The sequence below is a fragment of the Mastacembelus armatus genome, chromosome 1 (assembly GCF_900324485.2).
Source record: "Mastacembelus armatus chromosome 1, fMasArm1.2, whole genome shotgun sequence".
NCBI lineage: Eukaryota > Metazoa > Chordata > Actinopteri > Synbranchiformes > Mastacembelidae > Mastacembelus > Mastacembelus armatus.
In genome coordinates, this window is record NC_046633.1 from 22,444,986 (window position 1) to 22,459,274 (window position 14,289).

The 14,289-nt window shown below is 41.2% G+C and overlaps 1 protein-coding gene across 1 annotated transcript; it reads left to right on the forward strand.

Moving 5' to 3' along the window:
* The first annotated feature begins 461 nt into the window (after positions 1-461).
* On the forward strand, positions 462-13,286 carry evpla (envoplakin a). Its single transcript, XM_026302821.1, has 22 exons — positions 462-650; positions 3,791-3,881; positions 3,964-4,118; positions 4,215-4,338; positions 4,779-4,910; positions 5,014-5,055; positions 5,290-5,451; positions 5,555-5,662; positions 5,776-5,871; positions 5,986-6,096; positions 6,425-6,571; positions 6,672-6,826; positions 6,946-7,043; positions 7,167-7,339; positions 7,679-7,854; positions 8,071-8,209; positions 8,322-8,515; positions 9,138-9,288; positions 9,402-9,485; positions 9,693-9,800; positions 9,887-9,979; positions 10,139-13,286. The coding sequence occupies exons 1-22, from the start codon at positions 604-606 to the stop codon at positions 12,875-12,877; spliced, it is 5,325 nt and encodes a 1,774-aa protein (XP_026158606.1). The 5' UTR covers positions 462-603; the 3' UTR covers positions 12,878-13,286.
* Positions 13,287-14,289: the final 1,003 nt, after the last annotated feature.

Sequence of the window (14,289 nt, forward strand, 5' to 3'; positions counted from 1 at the left end):
GAGGAGAAGAAATCAAGGAAAATAAAACATGATTTGGTTTAGTATAAGCTACATCAAAGGTCCTTTCTTCTTCACTGTTAACTTGCTAATTCTATCATCCAAAAGTATTAATAAATATGTTTTTTTGTGGAAATTGACCTATAGATCTACAAAAACAAAACAATTGGGACATAGAACAAGGCTCTTTTTTTTTTCTTTTTTTTTTTTTTAGACTATTCCCTGCAGTGTCCCTACAGCCCCATGAACTATGCATCCTGTGTAATTAAAGCTCACCTGCTGTGAGAGATTTGAGATTTGAGACTGTGACAGGGCCCTGATGAAAGGGACGGGCAGGATTGAAGGTGGGAGGAAGACAGATAGCGGGGAACAGGTCGGTCTGGTCTTCTTCTGCAAAGTGGATGTCTGAGTGGTGACACACCTGGGAGGAGCTGTCACTGCTAAACGCTGCGCTGACGTGAGCATGTCTATGTTTGAATGTGCTGAGAGGAAGCAAAGGAGAGACAGAGTAGGAGCCACAGTGTGAGGAAGACCGAGACGAAGAAGGAGTAAAAGAGAGAAACAGATTTCTGTGGGATCCAGGCTTGACCTCCAACAACCTCCAGGATGTTGAAGAAGAAGGATCCCAAGGACAACTTGCTCAAGCCCAGCAAGTGAGTCTTTCCCTGAGGACTTCATGAATGCATTTGTGAATGTATAAAAATATGAGTGGGGAAGCTGTATCTCAGTCATTTCCCCTTATCTCCTGTTCTCTGAGAACTGTGTTGTGTTTCCTTCGTGTGCTGTTGTCTTTCTGTCTGTGTGCTGTGGTTCCACTCGAGTTCTGGTTGAAAGACACATTTGAAGACATATCTTTTCAACCAGCTCTAGGGGACCCAAACCTCCAGAATGTGGCTTCAGGGCCAGTTTTTCCCAAAACTGAATCTAGATTTAGGAGGCTTTTAATGTGTAGCAAAATATCCTAATCAGTGATCATATTTCAAAGAAAAAAGCTTATTGAAGGACTCTGCATGTTGATTGAAGTATCAGAAAATAACAGCTACTCTTCATCCAGACATGAGTATGCTATCAGGCACAACAGCTTTTTAAAATGCAGAAATATTTAACACCAATACATGTTGGAAAGAACAATGATTTTTCAAAATAAGTTTAAGATTTGCAACCAATTTTAAATTTTTATAAAAACATAAATCAAATTTAAGGTGATTTAAATGTATAAAAAAAAAGTCTGGTTACTCTGAATGATTGTTCTTGCAGAAGATAAGAGGGATGACGACAACACTAACCTTTTTTTTTTTGCAGCTTTCAGGAGAGTTATATTAAGCTGACCTTTTTGTCCCTGTCTGATGTCACAATACTGATGTGGTTCCACCTTGCCCCTACCCAGGACATGTTGTCTGTCTGCTGGGGTGTGATGAGGGCTGGGCAGTCCATACTGCTCAGCTGGTTTCTTTCTCTTCTGTGGGTGTTGGTTCCCAACTGTACTTTATGCTGTGACATAGAAGAGCTAAATTCATTTGGCCGTTAAGAAATTTCCATCACAGATGAATGACATCAATTAAAATATGTCTGCTGTTAATGATTATTCTCATTATTAATACATCTTTAGATTTTTTAAATAATTGGCATAATATTTAGATTAACTAAGTCTATAAAATACAAACAAATGCACAAAATCTTGAATTATTTTTTCTGACCAGAAGTCCAAAATTCAGATTCATTAAACATCTTGTACAATGATGAGCCAGTGCTCACATTTAAAAAAACGAGGACTCAGAAATGAGCAAATGTTTAACATTTTTGATTGGCTAAGGATCAATCAATTAATGATCAATATGTTTAATTAATTGTCACAGTGTCTGACTTTACAGACCCACACCTGGTGTCACTTTCCAGGTGAGTGGACTGGACGGACAATGTAATAAAATAAAAAACTTCAGCCATCATTTATAACAGGAACCAGTGTGCACAGGGAACATGCAGACCATAGTGGCTGTGTGTGTCTGTGTGAGCACGTACTGTATGTGCCTGCATTAGATGTTATCTCACAGCTCACGTCGCCCTATTACAATAATGGCAAACGAGCCAACACACAAAAAGCAGCACTTTTATAATAATATTAAGTTAAATTACTCTGGAGGATTTGCAAAGCTTTTCAACCTCTTTAGCCCCAAAATTTAACATAGGGGAATTTCATAACTTGAAACCAAAGCTGGCAAGAGATTTACAACCATGTTAGGGAGTGTTTGTGGTGCGAGTTTTGTGATCTTGAACTAAAAAATGCAGACAAGCCCTTCTAAATCATGTGGGTTATCCAGTTACCCTGCTTTCATGTCAAATCTGCCTTAGCTTTTCCATCACGGTCATTCATTAGTGAAATAAATTTTTATACTATGTTGTATTTCAGTGCAGTTTTCATCATTAAACATTGGTAACTAAGGTCAGAATATGGCACAGCAAAACAGAAGTGCTCATTTTCAGCAGACAGCAACAGTCATTCATTCCTTCATTCTTTGGGGGTTTAATTCAACAAAGCTCTGCTGTAACAAACCCATTTCCCTTCTGGGTAAAGTACAGCAAATACCTGTCTCTCCTGCTGAGTGAGCAGGGATAGAGAGGCCATTGTCACAGCAGCTGCAGAACCAGATCAGCTTGCAGTTCAGTGAGTCAGGGCAGGTGGAGTGATGGCCTGCAGCTTTACAACATGCCTTCACATTCCTCTCTCTCCATCATTAAACAGCTGACTGGGATGAACACTTAACTGTGACATTTGCTTGTTCCCTCCACAGGGAGATGTGACTGAAAGTAGCTTAAGTGGGTCAATTGCCAGCATGTTGACAACATTCATGGGTTTGGTCTGCACATCTCATCAGAGGTGTCAGAGCATGAATGAAGTGTTTTCAGGTTATATGTCAAGGAGAAGTAAAAGACTAACATGTAAAGTGTCTTACATACTCTGATGTCAGTGGAGAGTTTTGTGTTAGCTTTAGTTGCATGTCTTTTTAAAGGGACGCAGGTCCACACCGTTTGTAGAAAACCTCATTTATTGTCAGTGGGAAGAAAGAGACTATTATATACAACACACATAACCACAATCAAAGGTCTGCAAAGTTCCCTTCAATTGTTTAAACACCGAATGTCTCAACTTCTGTTTGCAAATTACTTGATTTCATTTACACCCACTCTGATGGAGCTCTCACCTGACACTTCCTCTAACACAGAAACTTTATTTATTTACTAGAAAGGCTCTTAAACAAAAAGCTATTCTCAGTAGATAACCACAGACTGACCACATGTTTACCTTTATGGGTGTAGTTCATCTCACAATGGCAGCCAGTAGAAATCTCGTCCTCCTTTTCTGTCTGAGCCATCGCGTCACCTTTTCTCAGTAAAACACCTGAGTATCACCTGAGAGCAACACAAGCAGAGACAGAGGGAGTGACTGTCCCGGTCTGTCGTAGTGGAATTTTAACATTAAGGAACGCTGTGGGTGTGGCTCAGACAGTGAATGGCGTACCCTGACCGTGTGACCGTGTGTGATTTTGTTATGTAATGACATGTAAACAGCCTGTTGTGACATTTAACCCCCGTCCCAAAGAAATATATCAAACAAATGAAAACCAATATTGAGCTGCTGACTTTAAATTACATGTAAATTTAAATGAAAACTAAAGGAAATGATCCCCATGTTTACTGGTGAGCACTCTTAGGATGTGGCACTGTGACATGGGGCAGATGATGATATGAGTGCCTCTGCTTTAACCTTTTCTGGCCCCTTCTCTTTCCTCTACAGGAGCAACTTGGCCTTGTTGATTGCCCAGATGCAAAAAAATGCCGACCAGGTGGAGAAAGATGTCCTCCGGGCGGAAGAGCTGCTGACTGTGGTGAGAAAAGACACCAATGCACTAAATAAATATAGTCACAATTACAGGAAATAACATCTTATCTGTTGTCTCCTTCCACCAGGAGAGAGAAAATGAGAAGAAAGAGCTGCCCTTTCAGCATCAGAATGAGATCTCAGAGAAGCTGGGCGAGGCTGAGGGTCTGCTGAAGGACCTCTTTCTGGACGTCGACAAAGCCAAGAAACTCAAACACCCACAAGTCGGGGAGATAGAGAGCGAGTGAGTGGTTACAGAATAAGTGCAGCACTGATGGTGTAGCTGCCCCAGACCCAGGTTGAAATATTTCTTTGTTTCTTGTTTCTCCGGCGACTCTAGCGTCATCCTCCTCCATGAGCGCTGGCTGAAGGACTGTACCTACTACAGAGAAATCTACGAGCAGATTGATGACGTGTCACTGATGCCCAGAATCGACTGGGGGCCTGTTTTCAACAAGAAACAAGTAAGTTTAATACCACTGTCTGAACATTTGGGCATGTTGCTTCAGTATGAGGCACCTTCCTGCCTCCAGTGTATTAATCCACTGCTGAGAACAAAGTCCATAAGAAATACACCATTTACTGCAGTTTTTAGTAACATTAGCTGGTTTCTAATGTTTAAATCAAATCGATAGTGATAGACAGGATTCAACCAAGCTGAAATACATAGATTTCTAAAAAATATCTATATAAAAAAAACACGTTTTATCCTTTAAAATCATCATAACAGAACCAGACTCCCACATCCCTGAGCTGTTCCTTTGTGCACGTCCAAATTTGTCAGTTGCCTCCACAATAAACACATTAACCAGAACTGAGTTCACAGCCCACATAAGTACTTCATCCAGTCTACCCTGCCTTCTGTCTCAGCATATAGCATTAACTCAGTTCTGCTGTCTTACAGAAACAGGTAAACGTGGAGGAATATGGCCCCACCATGGCAGACCTGGAGAAGCAAATCGCTGCTCACAACATCCTGCACAAAGAAATCGAGTCCTACAACTCACAGCTCTCCGTCAGCTCCGCTGGCAACAAGGTGAGCAAGTGTATTCATAGGAAAACATATTGCCATCACAGTGTGGGTGTCTTCTGTTTGCACTGACAGCAGCTGCTCTTAATGTTGTGTTTCTGTTGTTTAGGAGAAATACACCGATCTAAAGAAACAGTACAACAACCTACTGGTGAGTTTAGCTGTTATAACAAATTTCTTGACTATCTTTCACCTTAAAGTCACAAAAAAGTAAAATATGCAACAAAATCATTATTTTCTCGTCTTGAAACTGATTTTGAGCTGCACCTTATTTCTCCCTAATTGACATTCCTTTGATTCATTAGTTCTCTTGACTTGTTTGTACTTTCAGAGTTTCTCAGTTTTATTTTTTTGCATTTACTAAATTTTTTTTTTCCCCTCCCAGGACAACTCCAAGTGGCGTCGCCATTACTTGAACAGCCTGTACGAATACATGCAGGGCTGCAAGAAGGAACTGGTCTTCCTGGGAGAAGAACAGCAGAAGATCAAGAAGCAGGACTGGAGTGACCAAATGGTGGACCCACCTGATGTCCGCAGGCAGTATGAGGTCAGAATTAACGGGCTGGGAACAGTGAAAGTTATCGTTTCTGGCTGCTGAACTGTCAACACATACTGTACAGAAAGGCTCACTTTGATTTGATCTCAACCAGATCTTCAAGAACAACAGTCTGCTGTCCCATGAGAGCGACGTGAACAAATTCCAGGATGAAGGAGACAGACTCATTGAGCTGAAGCACCCTGCCACTGCAACAATACAGGTACATATCATCACCAGAATCCAAATCTTTACCTCTGTAACCATTATATCTTCATCAGTGTCACCATTCAAGTCACATGTTAAAATAAACCCATAATGTCACACTGTCTCTAGACTCAGAGAGATGCTGTACGAAACGAGTGGCAGAAATTTCTCAATCTCTGCATTTGTCAAGAGACACATCTGGACAATGTGGAGGAATTCAAAAAGGTAAATATAGGACATTGGTTTCACAAGCTACATTTTGTATATGTGTATGTATGTATTTTATATGTTTTGTAGAAAATATAAAACTGTGTTTTGGTGTTTGTTTTTTTTTTCCAGTACCAAATGGACACTGATCAACTGTCGGAGACACTGACGAAACTCAACAACAGCCTGGACCCCAAGTCCATCAGCAAAAAGAGCAACTCGGAGACGCTGCTGCAGCTCGAGGTACAGGGGAACGTTTTCCTGTTTTTGTTATTGAGAAGCACTGCAGCTTCTATCCCCCAACAAGTCGGTTTAATTTAGGGATTAAGGAAGAGGAAAAATTGGTAGAGAGAGGGAGGAATGGAGGCTGGTCATATGAAGAGAAAAAGGAATAATAAATAAGAGACAGGAAATCGACAATAAAAGAGACAATAAGCAAAAGAAGTTGATGAAAGGTTAAGAAAACAATGATGCCTGGTCTTAGTTCCAGGAAAATGCATCAGGTGAGGACTTGTTACAAACACATGGATTATTCTAAAATATATTTTCTTTCTGTGTCTGCTTCCTCCAGGGGGAGGAGAAGGCTTTACAGAACAGTGAACAGCTGCTGGCCGACCTGAGGAGGCGCAGCACCACCATTGCACCTCTGAAGCTACGACGCAGCAACACCACCAGACCCATCACAGTGGAGGCCCTGTGTGACTGGGAAACTGACAAGGTGAAGCAGAGACATTTCAGCTCAGCTGTTTTGGTTCATACACCCTGATGTGTCTCATTGTAACTTTTGGGAACTGGTTTTATTTATTATGACTATCTAGGCTTCTCTGTCAAGAGGGGAGAAGTTCACCCTGAAATCAATCTCAGACAATGAGAACTGGAACGTTATCTCCACTGACGGGGCAACAAAAACCTTCCCAGGAGTTTGCTTCCAGATCCCACCACCTGATCCAGAGGCCATTGACAAAGTGGACCTGTAAGTAATGCAAGGCTGCATGATCATACACTTTGACTCAACAGTGCTATAACACGTCAGGAAACCTGTTCCTGTTTCTATCTGCCTCAAACTCTGCCTTTATGTTTTCGATTCATCAGATTGGGCGGTGAACTGCAAGATATTAAGAAGAGAAGAGCTGCACTGGTAGAGTCCCTGAAGAATCACAAATCAGATGTCTCCAGGTTTCAACAATCAGGTAAATATCCTAATTCTAAGGTTATTATTGACACCATGATAATTCAAATTATTACCTGCATAAGTTGTTTTGTCCTTAAATTCAGACCAATCAGTGAATCCACTTCTCTGTTTCCTTATTCAGCGCCAGTGTCTTCTGGCCCTCTGGGCCCCAAAGCAGCAACCCTGGCTCAGCAGCTGGATAAGCTGGACAAAGACCTAGCCAGCACCGAGCAGGGCATGCTGAGCCGCATGAGAGCCCCACTGAGCCGCACTGACCCAGCTGGAGATCTGGCCAACAGGCTGAGGGAACAAGAGGTGAGACGAACATGATCAGATCAGCTCAAACAACAGTTTTAACAGTTAGAGCTGAAACTGTTCATATTATTCTGCAGACAGGCATTCTGTCCGCTAATTTATGAAACGTCATCCATACACCCATTATGCCACAATGGTTGCTTGTCAAGTGGGAATGAAAATGTTATTCACAACAGCTCAGAGGTGTCAACAGAGGAATTGCATAAATTGCATATAATGGCATAAATTATGCAGATGTTTCTTTCTAGTGTTTATAGTTTGATGAAGGAGAAACTCAAGGTGATTTGATGTCTGTATTTTAGTGCAGATGTTTAAAATATCTACATTTGTTCCCTTTAGCAAGCTGCCAAGGCCCTAAAGGCTCTGGAGCAGCAAAAGCTGGAAGCACAGACCAACCTGCAGCCCATGCTGTCTAAAGATCCCAGTGTTACCGCCTCTGCACTGCCACTCCAACTGAGTGCTGCCAACAACAAGCACGACAGTGTCACTGCACTTGCTGACCTTTACTCTAAAAAGTAAGTAGTTGTCTCCATTTTAGGAGGATGCATATATACAGGGGTTTGTAGTGCTGTTTTAAATATACATTTTAATTATAAATGACTTTTAAAAATTGAGCAAAGCATTAACACCTGTCACATCTTATAGGTGTAGACCTATCTTTGTTTAGCTCTGCTACAGAAAACAGTAATCTAATTGCAGTTCACTACATTTGTCTTGTGTTTGTTTTTCAGAGCAAATGCATCTCTCAACCTGGAGAGACAGATTAAGAAGGTGGATGGCCTTGTGTCTGGGTTTGAGAAGAAGCTGAGTGAAGATGGTCCAATCCCTGATGACCCTAATGCAGTTCAAGCTCGTCTTAATAACATTCAAGTGAGGAAATGCATGTTTCTACATTCCCTTCAAAACTCTGTCACTATCATATAAAAGGGCATTTTATCTTATGCATACATTCAACTCATACACACCTCCTGTGTCATGTTAGAACCAGCGTAAGTCTGTGACAGCAGCTCAGGACGATATGAAGAAGCTAAGTCAGGACCTGGAGACCACAGAGCAGCTGTGCAGCTCTCTGCAGCAGGGATACCAGGAGTACTGCCCCGACATCCCGCTGCAGAGGAAAAAGGTCAAGCAGCTGCAGAGTCGTTACACGAATGTGGTCAACCAGCTGAAGCAAAGGTGAGAACCAGACTACAGACAAATTCAGTTTGAACAGAACGTCAAGAAGAGAAAAACATTGTTTACTAAGCAAAAAAGTTCAGTTGAGGTAATTGAATCTACCTCTTGAATCTAGGCTTTGATGACTACTACAGAAAATTAAAATGGATAATAGGATAGGAAAGAAGAAAAAAGACTGTATTGTCTATATATTTTTAGATTTTCTTTAAATTTTTTTTTTAGATGCTTTATTTTGTGAAATCCAGGTTTTGCCTCTTTAGGCCTGTGAAACATTTAAATCGCTTTTTGGTTATACTGATCAGAGTTCAACCTGCAACGAGGCTTACTACTTACTACATGTTTTTGTTTTGTATGTATTTGTGTATTTGTTTATGTACAAAAACAATTGTTGTTGTAAATGAAAGGATAATGCTGATCCTTATAGGCATTCATGTACATTAGCAAATATAGATATTTTATAAAAGATATTTTATAAAATGATGTGGCCACGCAAAGATTTAAGATAATAACACCTTAGTTACAAATTAATCTTCCGAAAGTACACCACAGAAAACAAAACTGGATGCTGAGTTTTACAATGCCAAAATTTAAAGTTTCTTATAACATTGATTCATAATTTCAGAGAAAGCATCTTACAAGAAACTGCATCCAAGGACCAGGAGTTTCAGAGCACATGTCAATCCCTGAACTCCTTCCTGGACAACCTGCCGGCAAACCAGATAAACTACAATGACGGTCTGTCCCAGGTCACTGCTAAGCAGAGCTCCCAAGAGGTGAGGTTCTCCCGTGGAGAGAAGTTGATAATACATTTCCTGTTATAAAATATAGAAATAATGCAATATGTTATCAGAAACTCACAGTAATTCAATGCTGCTTTTCACTGCAGAGGGTGATGGACGACCTGAAGAGGAAGGGAAATGACATGGACAGAGTCTCTGATTTGTCTCTAGACCTGCAGAATCTACTCAGTGTAAGTCTCAGATGGACTATAATACAAAGCTCTATATACATGTCATAGACGTTAAAAACCACCAGATAAAATTGTTTTATTACCTTTATAACTCATGGCTGCTATTTTCAAAAAGTGGTTAGAAAATAGTCACAAATGCCAGTAAAAGCAGAACTGGATAAGTGAATGAATGAGCCAACGTCTAACCTAATATTCACATCTATGCAGGAGTACAGCGCCAATGTTGATAAATACAACAGTGCACTTGAGGATGCTGGCGCCACTGTTGTAAAGAAGCCTCAGACACTCACACTTTCTGATGCTGTTCAGAAACAGGTAACGGGTCTTATTCCAATTTAAATACATTTGCATTTATTAACATATAAAGGGGCTGATGGTTTGCTGAAACATTTTTATTACAGGAAAAGAATCTAGTGAACCGTTACGCTGGTGCAATGGCTGAAAACACCCAACGCCAAAAACAGATGGGATTGGCTAAAAATCTCATTTTACAAGTAAGAAAGCAGGACATGAGTAAGACATTCAGGTTTTATTGATGCTGTAGCATTTCTCATGTCTTCCACTGCAGCAGTATGTTCAGTTTAAAACAAAGAAGCTTAAAAAACAAATCACTTGATTACTTATTTGCACTGAATTCATTTCCCCCCCTACAGAACGAAGACAAAGTTCAAATGGTGTCACAACAGCAAGTGCAGGTTGAAAATCAGCAAAGGAATGCGCTTGAGCTTGACAGTCTCATCAAAGAGCTGCAGGAAGAAAAGGAGAGGAAGGTTCATGCTGAGTCAAACCTGAGGTCCTTCAAAGACAGGCTGGTGTCACTGAAGAGTCGCAGAGGAGTGGAGCGTATTCAGGAGAAAGAAGTGCTGCAGTACTACCGCGACCCAAAGCTGGAAACTGATTTGGCTGATCTGAAGAACAAATTGCATGAAGAGACCCTGAGACGTAGCACCATCCAGACTGAGGTTGAGGTGTTTAACAAGAAAGTCACCATCTTGGAGGACAACACGAAAAATGCTAAACCCAAACTGGTGACTAAAGAGGTGACGGAGTTTGAGAAGGATCCTCAGCTGGATGTAGAGGCTGCTAAGCTGAGAGATGAAATAGCAAGGATGAGAAATGAAATTCGAGTGAGAGATGGGGAGCACATTCAAATGAAGACAGAAGTCACAATTCTCCAGCAGAAGAGTCCACCCATCAAAGAGATGGTGGTTAAGAAGGAGGTGGTGAAGGTGGAAAAGGACCCAGAGATGTTGAAAGCAGTGAAAACATTTGAGTTGGCAATTTCTGATGAGAGCAAGAAGAGCAAGCTCCTCAATGATGACATCTTCCAGACAAGGAGTCAAATTAATGCACTCGAGAGATTGATTCCTAATATCCCACCTAAGATAATCACTAAGGAAGTCAAAAAGATTGAACAAGACCCTGACCTCATCACTGAATCTCAGAGGATTCGAAAAAGCCTGGATGACGAGAGGTCTGAAAATGACGTTATATCTAAAGAGGTGATGAGCCTCCACAGTCGCTACAGGGAAGTTCAAGACTGGAAACCAAAAGTCGAGGTGAAGGAACTTGTTCAGGAGACCTTCCGGATAGACCCAAACACAGAAGTGGAGATAGTGCGGCTTAGGAAAGACATACAAGACTCCAACAAACAGCGTTCTGACCTGGAGAGGGAACTCACCCGGGTCAAGTCTGAGCTGAATATCCTTCGTTCTGAAAAGCCCAAGGTGGAGATGAGGGAAGTGCTCCAAGAGGTGGTAAAGGAGGAGAGAAGCCCTGAAAACGAGAGAGAAATTCAGAGGCTAAATGACCAGGTTAACCAGTTGCACACCACTTTGAGCTCCCTCCAGGATCAGGTGAATCAATGCAGGAGAGAGAGAGATGAATGGAAAGCTGAAAAGTCGAAGATAGAGACCAAACTCATCAACAGAGAAGTCGTCAAGTATGAACCTGATCCACTGTTGGAGAAAGAAGCTGACCGTTTGAGAAAAGTTGTGCGGGAGGAGGCACAGGTACGGCGCAGCATTGAAGAAATGGTGTTTGACCTGCAAAACAAATACATCCTTTTGGAGAGACAGAAACCTGAGGAAAAAGTGGTTGTGCAGGAAGTTCTGCGTTTACAGAAGGACCCAAGGCAGATAGTTGACCATGAACGGCTCAGCAGGGACCTGGATGAAGAAGTAAAGGTCCGGCGTCAGCTAGAGCTAGAGTTGCAGCAGCTGAGAACAAAGTTGGAAGAAAAACAGAGGATACTCAGGGAGAGTGATGAGCGACAAAGGAGGATTCAAGTCGAGTCTGAAGTCAGAGATATTCGACTGCGTATCACACAGCTGGAAAATGCTCCGCCTCCTGTTGAGGAAAGTATTATTGTTGAGGAGGTATTGAAGGTTGAGAGAGACCCAAAACTGGAGAGGATGACAAATGGTATTCGGTCAAACATGGACAATGAAACCAGTGAGATGCTGCGTCTCCAGAGAGAAATCCGTAACATCACTCTAAAGCTAGAGATCCTGAAGAGGGAGAAGTCTGGTGAGAAGACGGTGTACAAAGAGATTGTTCGTGTTGAGAAAGACCAGGCTGTCGAAGCCGAGAGGGATCGCCTGAGGGAACAGGTGTCTCAGCAAAGGTTTGCCAGACAAGACCTGGAGGATGAGATCAGGCGTGTCAGTGAGAAAATAAACCTGTTGATGAGTAGCAAGTCCAGCACCTCAAGAGAAGAGACCTCCCTCGTTTTGACCAGAGATAGCCTACAGAGGGAGAAGGACAACCTTACTCGGGAGCTCAGGAAGTTTGAGGCTGAGAAACACGACACCAGCCTTTCTTTCCAGCAGCAGACCCGCCTGATAAGTGAGAGAACGCAGATGAGCAGGCAGAAGAGCCTTAAGATGGAGTCTGACGTCCAGCGTCTAGAGAGGGAGATCCTGGATGAAAAAGACAAGATCCATATGCGAGACAGCACCATCCGACAACTTCGGATGAATATGCAAAGAGAGGAGCAAGCAGAAACAAGAACCAAAGAAACCAATGTCTCTACCAAAATCACCATTTTGGATCCAGCCACAGGCAAAGACATGTCTCCTCATGACGCCTACCTGAAGGGTCTGATTGATCGTCAGCAGTACCTTAATTTGGAGGAGCTGGAGTGTGACTGGGAGGAGATTACTTCCCTGGGACCTGATGGGGAGACATCTCTACTGCAGGATCGCAAGAGTGGTAAGCAGTACTCCATCAAAGCTGCCCTGAAGGAAGGCAGGCTGACAGAGTATGACCTACAGCAGTACAAAAAAGGCAAGATTCCCATCTCAGAGTTTGCCTTGCTGGTGGCAGGAAACTCTAAACCACTGTCGTCCACAGATTCTGGCTACAAATCTCCTACATATGCAAGATTCTAGATATGTTTAAATACTTGGAATGATCTGGTCTGTGAAGTGATGTGGTAAAAATGTTAGATATGAGAAATCCATATAAAATCCATACATTAATTACAATGTACATTTTGACTCAGGAAAAGCTTTCTGTCTAGCCAAAATGATTGCTGCTGTTTGTTGCCTTTGTTTACGAAACATGGCTGATATGGGCAATTGTTTTTGATTTAATTTAAAAGAAAAATCAATCTAAATGCAGTTTATCCTTCACATTATTGTATTATTAGGGATACTGGGACATGGTGCAATGCTTTTTCTAGGATTGATTGATTCTGTATTACTTCTGGGCTGTCACTAACAATGTTCACGTTAAACTCAATCTTGTTTGATACTTTATGAAGACACATATATCAATAAATTTAAATTATGAAACTGACTCCCTCTCTTTTAATGGTGTGTAGTCTCTTAAATAAAATACTACTCTGAAGAAGATGTAAACATAAATGTAGGTAATTTTCACTTCAACAAGAGTCCCACAGGCTGTGTTCCTCTACTGATAATAAATGACAAGAATCGATCACCACAGCACCCTTTGTTAATGCCAAAATAAATCTGAGATGAGTACACAGAGAGTAAAATATGTTACAATATTATGTTGATTATTTAATTTTTTTGATGATAGTGGGTGCAATAACTGCATGAAAATGCCATTTTACTTTAGTTGAAACCCTAAGATTTCCCAAATTTCAAACTGACATCCTCACATTGCTTGTTTTGCCTGACCAACAGTCCAAACCCTACATGTATTTATATTTGAATCATAAAAGTTAAAGGCAAGAAGCAGTTTTTTACATTTGGCAGGGTGGAACCAGAAAATAAACAAAGCTACTGCATGAATACTGCACTATCTCAATAATTAGTCTGTTATTACTGTTACTATATAGTAATATATTACTATAAATTGTTCTTCGTTGCTGGATTAATACATTATTAGGATAATCCATTAAACTCTAGTCTACATAAAGGCCACAATTTATGATGTGATGAAAGGTAACAATTTAAAAAGATTAGGAACCACTGCTTTAGCAAATAGCCCAGGGTCTGTACAACTCAGTAATTAAACCACACAGTATATATTTTTCATGAGGACAAATTTATACAATGTGTTTAGAGTTGAACAAAAATATATCAAATCTTTTAGTTTTAATGTTGGTTCCATATATACATACAGTGTAGAAAAGGCCCTCCGCTCACTCAGAGAGAGAGAGAGAGAGAGAGAGAGAGAGAGAGAGAGAGAGAGCAGGACAGTTTCCCAAGTTAACAGCAAACCTCTCCTGCGTGTGAGTAGATGACTAAAAGTAAGTGAACTGTTAACTGGTTTAGGCTTTAGGTCATCTTTGCTGGATTAATAACTAATGTCTCTTTAGTGTGTTACCTGG

Coding starts and splice junctions, on each gene's coding strand:
- evpla (XM_026302821.1), top strand. CDS start 604: ATGTTGAAGAAGAAGGATCCCAAGGACAACTTGCTCAAGCCCAGCAA. Junction 4,339..4,778: donor CTGTTTTCAACAAGAAACAA/GTAAGTTTAATA, acceptor GCTGTCTTACAG/AAACAGGTAAACGTGGAGGA. Junction 4,911..5,013: donor TCAGCTCCGCTGGCAACAAG/GTGAGCAAGTGT, acceptor TCTGTTGTTTAG/GAGAAATACACCGATCTAAA.